Raw genomic sequence first — 13,612 nt, forward strand, 5'->3', positions numbered from 1 at the left:
ATGTTCTGCGGCCTTCAAAATTTGAAATTTGGCACTCAACTCGGCACTCTCACAGCATGGTGGAGGTCCAGGGGGTTTTTTAAAGATATTTACGTATATTTCCAAAATAAAGAAAAGAATTTATTCATCTATCGATCTACTCATCAAGAAAGAACTAAATGCTTTCAATTTGCCTTTTTCAGCAAGGAAGGCATTGTTACTATGAGCTTGGAGAGCACTACTGGGAGACTCTGGTTGATCTCAGACCACATGGCACATGACGACGAGGTAGAACCAGCTCTCATGCTGCTACAGGAGGCCTTAGCTGAGGCGAGGCGAAGGGAAATCGGCGTCATCATTGGTACGCAAACTCCCATCATACTTCTCGGAGAAGTACAGACATTAATGCAAGAGGTGAGTCATTTTTCTAATTTTTTTGATTTTATTCTAAGTGAAGACTTGGTAGGGACCCAACTTTTGCTACTGCGGTCAGGGACGAGGTACTTGACCTCACTAACCAGTGGAGACATTCACCACTGCGTGTAATAGGGCTCTCGAGAGCTCTTGTATTGTAAGATCGCCCGCTAACACGCAAAACCCACCTTGGTGGACTACTGAACTCTCTGAAAATAGAACTTCGTGTAGTCGGCTCTTTATAAGAGCAAGAAGTATTAAGTCTCCCACGGGATGAGAACTGTACAAATTAGGATAAGGAATCTACAAATCCAAAGTTAGGAAATCGAAGTGAGACTCATGGAGAAAATTCAACGAAAGCGTTAAAGGCTAGCTTCGTGGAATTTCACGCCCATGGGGTACCTGAAGGACGGATCAAGATGCCGGACAATGACTAGCGAGGAGTCACTCAAGTTGCTTCTCAACGCCCATTTTTCTGGCGAATCCGAACTGGAGCAATACCAGCTTATTCTCCGCATCCATATCCGCTTGCTGGATAAGCGCCGCCTGGCTTGGGCGATAGTCCTTTTCGAGCTCTTCAAGTCATCTGGCTACGATGGCAACTACTGGAATCTGCGAAGGTATCTTGTCGTTAGCTGATCCCTATCTATGCGAGCTGCATTGATAGGAGCTACAATACCATATCTTGGAGTGCTGTGACAGTTACTTTCATACCCAGGGCAGGTGAAATCTCACACGTATCCCCACAGTATTTCAGGCCAATCAGTCTTTCATCGTGTTGAAGGTCCTTGAGAGGCTGATTTATCTTTTCGGAAGGTATGAAATCTCTTGGGGGGCGTTTATCGGTTGCCCAAACTGCCTATTGTAAAACCAGATTGGCGGATTCTGCTTTACAAACTATTGTCAAAGATATCGAGGTGTCCCTTTCTTAGAAAGAGTTCATTATGGGCGCTTTTCTCAACATTAAGGGGGTTTTTCACTATGTCCTTCCGGAAGCAATCACTACGCCTCTGGGGGTCGGAATCAAAGCAATCAATCTGCTTCATTAATACACTCCAATGCGGAAAACTTTCATAACCAACTGATACTTATTTTGCTTACAAATTTGTTCAATCACCGATGGTCCGCAGTTTGCCCAAATTCGCAATGTCGTCAATTCCAAAAGGTCGAGCTATCACTGAACAGACTATAGCCACTTTTCAAAGAATTTCGTAATTTGATCTCCTATACGCCCTTTGAGAGGTTTTTTCTTATTGATTACTGAAATAATTCATGTCTTGAGATTTTTAAAGTGGCTCGCACAAAGGAACCTCTTACCAAGTCTCAGCCTCTTTTTGAAGAAATTCGACTTTTTTGTGAGTTCATTCATATATGAGTGAACATCGACGGAAATGGAAATTTCATAATGCATTGTGAGTGCACTTTGCATACCAAATTTGTAGTTCGGTAAATTTTTTTTTTTTAATATTTAAATAGTCACATCAAATTTTACTTCGGGCTCATATCTTCGACTAAATTTGTGCAAACCTTTTTTTTTGTTTTGTTCGCTGAAATACTGTATATTTAACATTTTTGAAATGATCTTGAAGTAGAAGCAGAGCGGAGTTGCCCAATTTCTGGCGCCAACGTTGGCAGATTAGTTTTTATCTGACATCAAAAAGTTTCAAATTCATTTTACCTGAGCTGCAAAGTCTCACTTCACTATAAGGGTTACATTAGGATTGTCCAGCCGGTGCATGAAATAGTCATTAATAAAAAACAGGAACCTTTCTAATTTTTATTATTATAAAAAAACAAAACTTGTTTAATTTCTATTAAAAAACTATTTTTTTTTTTTATTTAAAACAAAAAAGAAAAACTTATTTAAATTTTATATAAAGGATGGTTAAAGTTCAAGGGCCGATGTTGAATGAGAACCACACCTAAACGTCAAATTTTTTTTTGCATTTCATTTGACATTTTTCAATTTCAGACTAACTCAATTTGAACCATGGAAAGATACACAATCGAGCAACGCGTTAAAATTATTCAGGCTTATTATGAAAACGGGCGTTCAAATCAAAATGCATTCATCTTCAGTGATGTTAATTTAGGCACCGTTTGGCTCATCCCACAGCGCCAGTCCGGTGCTGAAAATTTTCAATACAAAAGGTGGTTAAATTTCAAGGGCCGATATTGAATGGGAACCACACCTAAACGTCAATTTTCACCTCAGTGGATTCGTCGGCCGGTCAGGCAGTTACTGTGAATAGTGTTCACTATGGTGAGATGATAACGAACTTTTTATGGCCCGAATTGGAAGTTATGGATTCTGGTTTCCTGGTTTCAACAGGACGGTGCCACTTGTCACACAGCTAGCGAAACAATGGCTCTTTTGCGCGAAAAATTTGATGGCCGAATAAGCTCACGTCGCCGTGATGCCAATTGGCCGCCAAGATCATGTGATTTGACACCGTTGAACTTCTTTCTTTGGAGTTATTTGAAAGAAAAGGTGTACGTCGATAAGCCGGTAACAATTCAAGAGCTGAACGATGAGATAATTCGGCACATTAACGGCATAGAACATCAGTTATGCCTCAGCATCATCGAATATTTGGACCATCGGATGGAGATATGCCGCCGAGGCCGCGGCGGATATTTGGCTGATATTTTGTTCCATACGTAATTGAGCTATACCAATATTATCATAATAAGAGAAATGGCAATAATTTCCTAAAAAAATTATATTTTATTAAAAATCAACACCGGCCATTGAAACTTAACCAGCCTTTAAGGGGTAACACCATTGTAGAAATTTCAAAAAATTGATTTTTTTTTCATAAGCTTAAAAAATTCTTTGAACCTTTTAAAATACGGAACAAAAAGTTTTATAAGTTACCGAAGTCTATTTCATAAATATCTTAAGCTTTTAACCAAGCGTTAGTGAGTGCTACCTAACGACTTCTCCAAATTTCCAAACTTTAAACGCGTTTTTCTCAAAACACGTTTTCTGAAATTGGCACGCAGCATAACTCAAACAATTTTAAATATTTTTAATCAGGTTTTTCACTACGTCTGTATAATAACCTTCTTAAGAGAAGAGCGTAGGGGATTTTCGATAGATTAATTTAAACGATTGTTATAATTATTTAAGTGCCGTTTTTTTAGTAAAAAATAGAGTTTTTTCCTTCAAATGCTTGCTAATTTCCCAAAAATAAAAATTTGTTTAATCCCCTACGTGTTTCTCTAGCTATTCTTATCTAGATTAAGAAAAAAAATGTTTCTTTGTTCCAGATTAAAATTTGCACCCTCTGTGCTGCGTGCCGCGGAGCTCCTTCAAGAGAAACCACATTACAAAAATGTCTCCAATGCCGCCATTTTGTAAAATTTTTCGATCAAACTTTGTAGTTTTGTATTTTAGTATATAAGTAATAACTTCCCAAATCAGAGTGATTGTGTCCCCTTTCCTTCTATACAAAAAAATTCTTTAAAAATCGTGTTTATTTTACGCGTGTACAGTGGTGTTACCCCTTAAAAACAAAAATCTTGTTTAATTTTATAATTATTAACATCTGACAAAATAAGCACAAAATGGGCAGTGCGATCTTAGACGATCAGTATGTATGAATAAGCGAATGTATCTAAGGACTGGTGGTACGGGTGAATACCACATAAAAACAAATAAGTGTCTATTTTTTGGTTATAAAATAAATTTAGAAAAAAATAAAATTCAATATTTTCTTATGTTTTCAAATATTCCATAAAAACAAACAGTATTACAAAATGTACTAAACTATATTAAAAAATTTATTATATTAATTCGTTCGTTTCGCAATCGTTTCAAATGTATACATAAATTCCCTTTATTTACTAATATTGATACCAGTTCTTAGGTTTTCAATGAAGTGTAAAAACCTATTATTTTAACTAGATAAAATTAAGTTTGTGTTCCAGATTGCACACAACCCGAGCCCATCAATGTTCAAACATAAACATCCTCATAACGCGTAAAATCCCCACAGATAAAGAGCTGCGCGTTTAACTGCACAAATTAGCTGTATTCGTTTTGGGGTTTCTTCTTGTGTTTCGACTTATGAGACCCGGTGATATATTTTATTAAGTAATTGTAAGAACGCTTCCTGTGGTATGCCACACGTGGTTTGATGGATCTGTGCTTTAATCATATTGTATTTTTCTTCTTCGTATATGGCAAAACTCCTGGCAATGTCTAATTCTTTATAGAGCTGCTTAACACGCGCGATTTTCTCGGAATCTGAAATGAAAATGGGGTTTGTTTGAAATTCCTGATGTTATAGCATTTATTTATTCATTATTAGTACAACTGCTACTATTCAGGATTTGCTGTTAATGTGCCCACCCTAATACTCACCATTTTTCCCATAACACTCCTCCATAATAGCTCTCTGCTCCGGACTAGCTCGCTGCATGCACGTCACCGCCAACCAGGAACACTTATTATCCTGTATATCTGTGCCTATTTTGCCACTAATCTCGGGATTGCTAAAACAATCAAGGAAGTCATCTTGTACTTGGAATAAATGACCCATCTCCAATAGAATAGTTTTGGATTGACGGAAAATTTCCGGATCTTTAACGCTGAAAAGAAACATTTTCTTTTTGATTTTGGAGTTTAAATGTCAATTGAGGTTGTCTACTAACCCCGCTAAATGTAAGGCCAAAGCTACCGGAAAATAGAAAGTGTAATGAGAAGTCTTTTTCGAGACAACCAAATTATATTTGTCCATAGTGAATGTGTTGACACTCTTATTAGCATTCAGTAAATCCATGGATTGCCCACAAGTTGTGATGAATGTTATTTCATGGAACAATTCGAGCAGATCAACATAGCAATCCAAGTGGCGGAAATTATTGCGTAGTATTTCATAAACTCCACTCTCAATCATAAGCGCATCATTGATGGCTATAAAGCCAACCTCCTCCAATTTGTGCCAACACAGTTGTCCACGACGTGTAGTGCTGTTGTCCATCATGTCGTCGTTAATGAGGAAGAAACATTGTACCTGTGGAATATCATGCAAAATCACTGTTCACAAAATTGACAAATATTGTCTGCGAGCGCAGTTAAATCAAATAAGTAAAATATTTGATGCCTAAAAGAAGCGAAATGCTTACCATTTCGACACACCAACCCAGGTATTGGGCCAATTTTAAATTTTCCGCACCGAGCGCATCAGGTTTGACTAGATTTTTATACGTTAAAACGGTGAGTAGGCCACGATTCTTTTTGCCGTGTGGCAAATTGTACTGCAGAGCCTACGAAGTATTTAAAAAGAAATGCTTTAATTAGATATTTTTGAATGAATGAAGCAAATAAACAGTTAATACCTTTGTGAACCAGTTTTCGGTCTCAGGAGTTGTGTATCTTTTAGCTGCCTCGCTGAGTTCGCGCACAACATCTGTAAAGGCAGAATCCATTACAAATTACTAATATTTCATACACAAGTACTTGGCGTGAGTTAACGACGTTAGTCATATATACATTTATAATCATTGTCTATACCTATAAATAACAATACTCATATGCACTTTAACCTTGTGTGATAACGATGTACAAAACAACAAACTTATCTCAACATGATTCACTACCGAACTACAACGGACAAACAATAATAACCTTTACTAGTAAACAGATAACGACCTACGGACAAACAACATAACAATAGAAATACACTATCTCTAAGACAAACAATAATAACCTTTACTAGTAAACAGATAACGACCTATGTACGCATATCAATGGTATAAATAGTTCTAAGATTCATGTAAACTAGTCAGTCTAAGATTATAAATAAAGAATGCACATCTTAGTGCTCTAAAAATAGTCTTTTACTCAAATTATCGATACGAGATAATAACTGGGGGCTCAACCGATTTAAGCCATATCTATTTTTTAAAAAATAAAAAAAGATAGAAAAAATCCCACGGGGAATAAGACTCCCAACACTAAATTCTTGAAAAAAGTGTATAAACAAGCAGTAACAAAAAAAGTTTCTAAAAAATTTTAGAAAAAAATTAAAAGAAACTGGATACCGTACGGAAGCTCCGGTTAGCAGACAAACATAAAACCCACGACGCTCTCAGAAGACTAAGTAGAGCTACAATGGAACAACAAATGGCCCAACTAACTGCCCAAATTACCATGCTGAGGGACCAGATGCAGCAACAAATAACGGATTTCACGGGGAGAATAACTATGCTGGAACAACAAAATGCTCCACAAGAATTTGTTTTATACGACGAAGTAAAACTAAACATCACCGACCCCAAGGATATCGACCTTGAGTTATTCAAATCTCTCCCAAAATTTGACGGAGATAAGGACCAATACCGATCATGGAGATCACAAGTCTGGACCTTCATGGAAGCCATAAAGACCTTCCAGAATCATCCTAAATACTATAGCGCCCTGGGAATAATGCGAACGAAAATCACAGGACCAGCTGCTAATATCCTTACGAACCACAACACCAAATTGAATTTTTATTCAATCATAAACAGATTGGACTACACGTATGCGGACCAACGCCCACTATATGTGCTTCTTGACGAATTGAAGAAAATCACACAAGGAAGAAAAACTCTTGCAGAATTTCACAGTGAGGTTTCTAAGGCCCTTAACTTAGCCTTATCGAAAATTGAGATGTCTAGTGATGACAATAGCGAAGGAATGAAAACATACGCTAATCAAGAGGCAGTACGAACATTTATTCTTGGGTTAAACTCCAAATATACCAGCGGTACATTGTACAGCCATAACCCAGGGAATTTGGAATCAGCGTATGCAACAGCCTGTACCATTTCCCACGACAACGTGAACGAGGAGTTTGAGACGCAGTTCAGGCCTCTAAATCAACGCCAACACTATTCGAACCAGAATCGACATAACTACCCACAACCACATAAAGAAGAGAGGGAGTACAAGCCGAACATAAGGTTACAGAGGAGCAACTATCAACCAAGAAATTTTTACCAGCAGCAACAACAACAACCACCACAACAACAACAACCCGCGCCTATTCCAATGGACGTAGATCACTCCAGGCAGTATATGCAGACAACCAGGTACAACAACGCGGTAAGTCGAAATCATTTTAAACCAAACAATGCGTATAAGAGAGATAGGGCATCTAACTACAATAATACGACTTCCATGCAAGATAGGAAGTTCCAAAGAATAAATCAATTAAATAGAGAAGATCTAGAGTCAGTAGATGTATCAAATTACGAAGAACAATATGAAACAGGCAGTACTTTTTTAGGCGAGTAAACGGGTTGCCTTGCTTACAAACAAAATGCGGCCTAACCGGCACACCCGTTACCTTATTAATCGACACAGGCTCTACTAACAATTACATAAATATAAATTGTAATATAGGGAAATCTATTAAATTGAAACCATTTAAAACCAAAACCTTGCATGGCTACTCAATTATTAATTCTAAAAAAATAATAACGATGTACGGGCATCATTTAACATTCTATGAAATTAAGGAGTTGAACGATTTTGACATGATACTTGGAGAACAGGGATTACGCCAAATAAAGGCAGAAATTAGTTTATTTGACTATAGTTTGAAGTATCAAAAAAAGAAAACCTTAGAAGTAAAACCAAAGGTTAATTATACAATAAATAATGAAAAGTTTAAAGATCAAGTGGAAGAGCTAATGAATAGAAATAATAACACTAATGGGAAATTGCCCTTTACAACCACAATACAAGCAACTATCAAGACTGAATCAGAAGACCCCATATGGACAAAACAATATCCATATCCCATGTCCGATCACGACTTCGTCAAGAAAGAAATTGAGAAACTTTTAAATGACGGTATAATACAACCAAGCAAAAGCCCATATAATTCACCTATATGGACAGTTCCAAAAAAAGGCACCGATGACCAAGGGAAGCCCAAGCGAAGAATGGTTGTTGATTTCCAAAAGATAAATTCTCATACGATTACGGACAGATATCCAATTCCAGATGTCAATATGACAATACAAAACCTCGGAAAAGCAAAATTTTTTTCCACAATAGATTTAGAATCAGGCTTTCATCAGATACTAATTAAAGAACCTGATCGAGAAAAGACTGCATTCTCTGTCAACGGCGCGAAGTATGAATTTATAAGGATGCCATTCGGATTAAAGAATGCACCCTCAATCTTTCAACGATGTGTTGACGACATACTAAGAGAATACATTGGAAAGTTCGCATATGTTTATATCGATGATGTGTTAATTTATTCATCTACTGTAGAAGAACATATGGAACACATCCGAATCATAATTAATGCCCTTCACAATGCCAACATGAAAATTTCTGACGAAAAGTCACATTTTTTCCAGGATTCAGTTGAATACCTTGGACATATTATAAAACATAATAGAATTACTGTAGACCCAAAAAAAGTCGAAACTATAAAGAACTACCCAAAACCAAAAAATTTGAAAGAATTGAGATCTTTCTTAGGACTCGCTAGTTACTACAGGAAGTTTATAAAGGATTTTGCTAAAATCACGAAACCTTTAACTATTCATTTGAAAGGAGAATTGGGAATGGTGTCAAAAAATCAAAGTGCTAAAGTACCGATACAATTAGATGTAGCAGCAGAGGAAGCCTTGGAAAAAATAAAAAACTCCTTACAAGAGCAAGTTGAACTTTTCCAACCCGATTTTTCTAAACCATTCAGTTTAACAACCGATGCTAGCAATTTTGCTATCGGGGCAGTTTTGTCACAAAATCGCCACCCGATCGCATTCATTTCACGCACACTAAATGAAACAGAACAAAATTATAGCACTAATGAGAAAGAACTACTAGCAATCGTTTGGTCCTTACAAAAACTTAGAAATTATTTATATGGTGTAGCAAACTTGACAATTTACACGGATCACCAATCCCTAATATTTTCGATTTCTGAAAAAAATCCGAATGCGAAATTAAAGCGTTGGAAAAATCTAATTGAAGAATATAGTGCCAAACTTGTTTATAAACCGGGTCACCAGAATGTCGTTGCAGATGCGCTTTCACGTCAGCAAATCAATAATACAACAAATTGTTCCGATCATTCACAACAAAGTTCTCCTGTCGAAACTATGAAAAAAGTTAAACAACCACTTAACTCTTTCAGAAATCAAATAATTATTTTACAAGATAACGAAAGGAATGAAGTCCTCAATCAAACAATATTTCCCGATCAATTTAGACACACAATATTTTATAGAGACACCCCGGATTTACTATCTAAACTTAAAAATGTAGTTAATCCAAAAGTTACTAACGCGATAAAGATAGATGAAGAAATACTGTTTCACCTAAAACAAGAAATTATCTCCGCCTTCCCAAATTATAACCTGGTACTAGCCCAAAATAAGTTAAATGACGTAACATCTTTAAACGAACAAAGAGAAATTGTCACACAAACACATAAACGTGCACATAGGAACTACAAAAATAACACACAAGAAATATTGTTGACCCATTACTGGCCCAATATTAAGGAAATGTGCCATAAACTAGTCATAGGCTGTGAAATTTGTTTACAGCACAAATACGAAAGACAACCAAATAAACAACCGATTGGAAAAACTCCAATACCAACACAAGTAGGAGAATACATACAGATGGATGTTTTCCATATTAATAACAAACAGTACCTTAGCTCCACAGACAGATATTCCAAATATTGCTTCTTACGAAAACTAGACACAAAGATAAACTGTCATGAATACATTGAAGAAGTACTTACACAAGTTTACCCAAATGCCAAAAATCTTATGACTGATAATGAAAGCATATTTATCGGAAACATAGCAAAATGCTTGTACAGCCGGCTACAAATAACGCACTCCGTTACGCCTATACATCATTCGACATCAAACGCCCAAGTTGAACGGATACACTCTACTCTAATTGAGCTCTGCCAAAGTTTAGCCGCAGAAAATCATACAGCTCCCGGCGACGAATTATTCAACGCAGTTCGCCAGTACAATAGAACAATCCATTCTTCAACAGGACATAAACCCGAGGACGTATTTTACAATCGCGAAAAATATCCTGATATCAAGAACATACTTGAAGATAAACAGAAGAAACTACTCAGGCATCACAATAAAGGGAGACAGGCCATAACATACAAACCAGGCGACATAATTTATAGCCGAACGGATCGGCGTAATAAGCTTGCAACCAAGTACAATAAACATAAGGTAAAAGAAGATCGTGGGGACACAATTTTAACAGTGAGGGGGAAAATAATACATAAAGACAGCATTCGAAAAAATAGCACACCATGCAACGAATCGGCTTCCTAATTTTAATGATAGTTACTTACGGATTTTGCGATAAAATAACAGATTTGACTGGTAAAAAATATGTACTTACTGAAGTAGATACTGTGTATACCTACGAGAGCTCATCCTTTCTTTACCACGTATCGAACTTATCCATAATATTAGAACCATATGAAAGAATAGTGCGAACTAAGTATGAACCAAGTCAAAACGAGGAAGAAAATATACTAATTGATAAAATAGAAACTCTGAAGTCACAATTAATACCATCCGAGTATCGTGCCAAACGTGCCCTTAATTTCTTAGGTTCTGCGTTAAAATTTGTAACAGGAACACCAGATCACGACGATCTTGTTGAAATTAAAACAGGACTGAACCAGCTTATTGAAAATAATAATCAGCAAAGGAAAATAAATTCCCGGTTTGAAAAAATTTTAGCAACATTAAATCCAGAATCAATTTTTAATCAGTCAGTACTAACAGAAATATATAACGAATTAATAACTATTACAAACACCATTAACTTTGCAAAAACCGGAAATTTCTTCTCTGGCACACTTAATTTTGAAGACGTACAGCAGGTAATAAAAGGCGAAATATATGATATTCCAATAATAAATATACTAGAGTATTCTGATATCCACATATGTACTTCTAATAATGCTATAATTACAATTTATAAATATCCCATAATAACAAATAAGTGTAAAATGTACAATGTAACCCCACTAGCCTTTAAATACGGAAAATACCAACTTTATAATAAGATTGCTTTGTGTAATAATAATTTCACTAATTTATCAAAATGCAAAAACTATGTAGGAACACATATTTGTAAAAAAGAACCAAATGATAATTGTACTATCCCTTTATTATTGAAACAAAAAGCCCATTGTAATATTATTCAAGAAAAAAACTTTCCCTTACAAATATTAGATAATGGCAATATACTTATCGACTACGAACACACGTGGAACGGAATTAGGATAAATGGCCCACATTAATCCAATTCCATTTCAACACAACTATTGATAATAAAACATATATTAATCATAATCAAAAAATAAAAAATGTAATATATTACATGCTCATCAGAACGAAAAAGTTAATGTACTGAGAATCTTAAACTCTGAATCAGATCATAAATTTACCAATATACAAGAAATGTATAAATTATTTTTACCAATTGAAGAACATCCTTGGAAATTTACTCTATATTTAACCATAATCACAATTATATTAGTTTTAGTCACGTACTTAATTATAAAATTATATACATATCGACAACTACAATTAAACATCAGACACCAAAGAGAGTTCGAATTGGCTTATCTAACCGAGTTACAACGACTACAAAACCTGAGCCCTTAGAAATGAGGACATTTCGTTTTTAACACAGGGGAGAGTTAACGACGTTAGTCATATATACATTTATAATCATTGTCTATACCTATAAATAACAATACTCATATGCACTTTAACCTTGTGTGATAACGATGTACAAAACAACAAACTTATCTCAACATGATTCACTACCGAACTACAACGGACAAACAATAATAACCTTTACTAGTAAACAGATAACGACCTACGGACAAACAACATAACAATAGAAATACACTATCTCTAAGACAAACAATAATAACCTCGACTAGTAAACAGATAACGACCTATGTACGCATATCAATGGTATAAATAGTTCTAAGATTCATGTAAACTAGTCAGTCTAAGATTATAAATAAAGAATGCACATCTTAGTGCTCTAAAAATAGTCTTTTACTCAAATTATCGATACGAGATAATAACTCGTGCGTGTGAGTACTGAGCAGTTTTGATGTAGTCCGATAAATGAGCTGTAGGAAGATCGCGCGGACTTTTAATGGTTTGAAACACGCAAATTGAGTAAAGTTTTAGGAAAATAAATTTACATGAAAAGGTGCTTACACATAGAAATTTATTAGTTCAGTTTCAAAGGCAGTTGCAAAACTGAAATATTTATCGAGTAGCCGCACCTAACAATGGAGCATTGAAAAAATTGTTTAAATTATGCAAACTAAATGCAAGAGTTGTCTAGAAATGATTATTAGCTTCGGTTATTTCCGTTTTGTTGTAAATCTGTTAGCATTACAAAAGTAAAAGTGAAGCTGTGCCCTTTTTTCTGACCCTTCTGCGCTCAAGTGATCACAAGTGAGCAATTCAAGATAACAAATAGAATATATGACAGACAAAAACATTCTTTTTTGCTTTTAACTGACCTGGAAATACGGCCATGAATGCATTTCTCTCATCTTTTGAGGCCGTTATGCGTGCAGCTTTTGGCTCTGAATGGTTCCCCAATGTTGATAAAGAGCTAAAAAGAGAGAAAAAGTGAAAAATAAACAAAAATACAAATAGATTGCCATATATACCGGATGGATAACACAGCCACAAGTAAAAATAGTTAAAAAATATTTAATTCTAACACACACCACAATATATACATACATACATATTATATGAAGAATGTACTATGCACATATTTAGTTTTTGCTCGCCATATAGATTAGAATAATGAAATAAAATATTTCTTTGCTTAAAATACAGGGTCCGGCATTCGAAGTGTAACCAACTTCAGACCGCTCGCACAGTTGATGCACGTCATAGAGGTGGCCATCAAAAGACTGCAACGTCACGTGAAATGGTTCAAAAAGTGAAGAAGCGACTTGAATGAAATCCCCGACGAAGTGTCAATCAAATGGCGAAAGAACTGAAAGTATCTGACCGTAGCATCCGCCGCATACTGAAAAATAATCTCAAAGTCAAGCCTTACAAGATCCAAAATACAAAAGGCGCATGATCTCACACCAAAGCAGCAACAAGTCAGACTTGAGAGAGCGAAAGAGTTGCTTCGCTTGGCCGAGAGAGG

The 13,612-nt window shown here is 35.7% G+C and overlaps 1 protein-coding gene across 1 annotated transcript; it reads right to left on the reverse strand.

The window, feature by feature from the left end:
- Nucleotides 1–4,200: 4,200 nt before the first annotated feature.
- LOC129244519 (farnesyl pyrophosphate synthase-like) lies at nucleotides 4,201–13,052 on the reverse strand. Its single transcript, XM_054882191.1, has 6 exons — nucleotides 12,963–13,052; nucleotides 5,740–5,810; nucleotides 5,527–5,667; nucleotides 5,053–5,414; nucleotides 4,763–4,989; nucleotides 4,201–4,645 (listed from the first exon to the last, which is right to left on the reverse strand). The coding sequence occupies exons 1-6, from the start codon at nucleotides 12,976–12,978 to the stop codon at nucleotides 4,464–4,466; spliced, it is 999 nt and encodes a 332-aa protein (XP_054738166.1). The 5' UTR covers nucleotides 12,979–13,052; the 3' UTR covers nucleotides 4,201–4,463.
- Between the last annotated feature and the right edge of the window lie 560 nt (nucleotides 13,053–13,612).

The sequence above is a fragment of the Anastrepha obliqua genome, chromosome 4 (genome assembly GCF_027943255.1).
Source record: "Anastrepha obliqua isolate idAnaObli1 chromosome 4, idAnaObli1_1.0, whole genome shotgun sequence".
NCBI lineage: Eukaryota > Metazoa > Arthropoda > Insecta > Diptera > Tephritidae > Anastrepha > Anastrepha obliqua.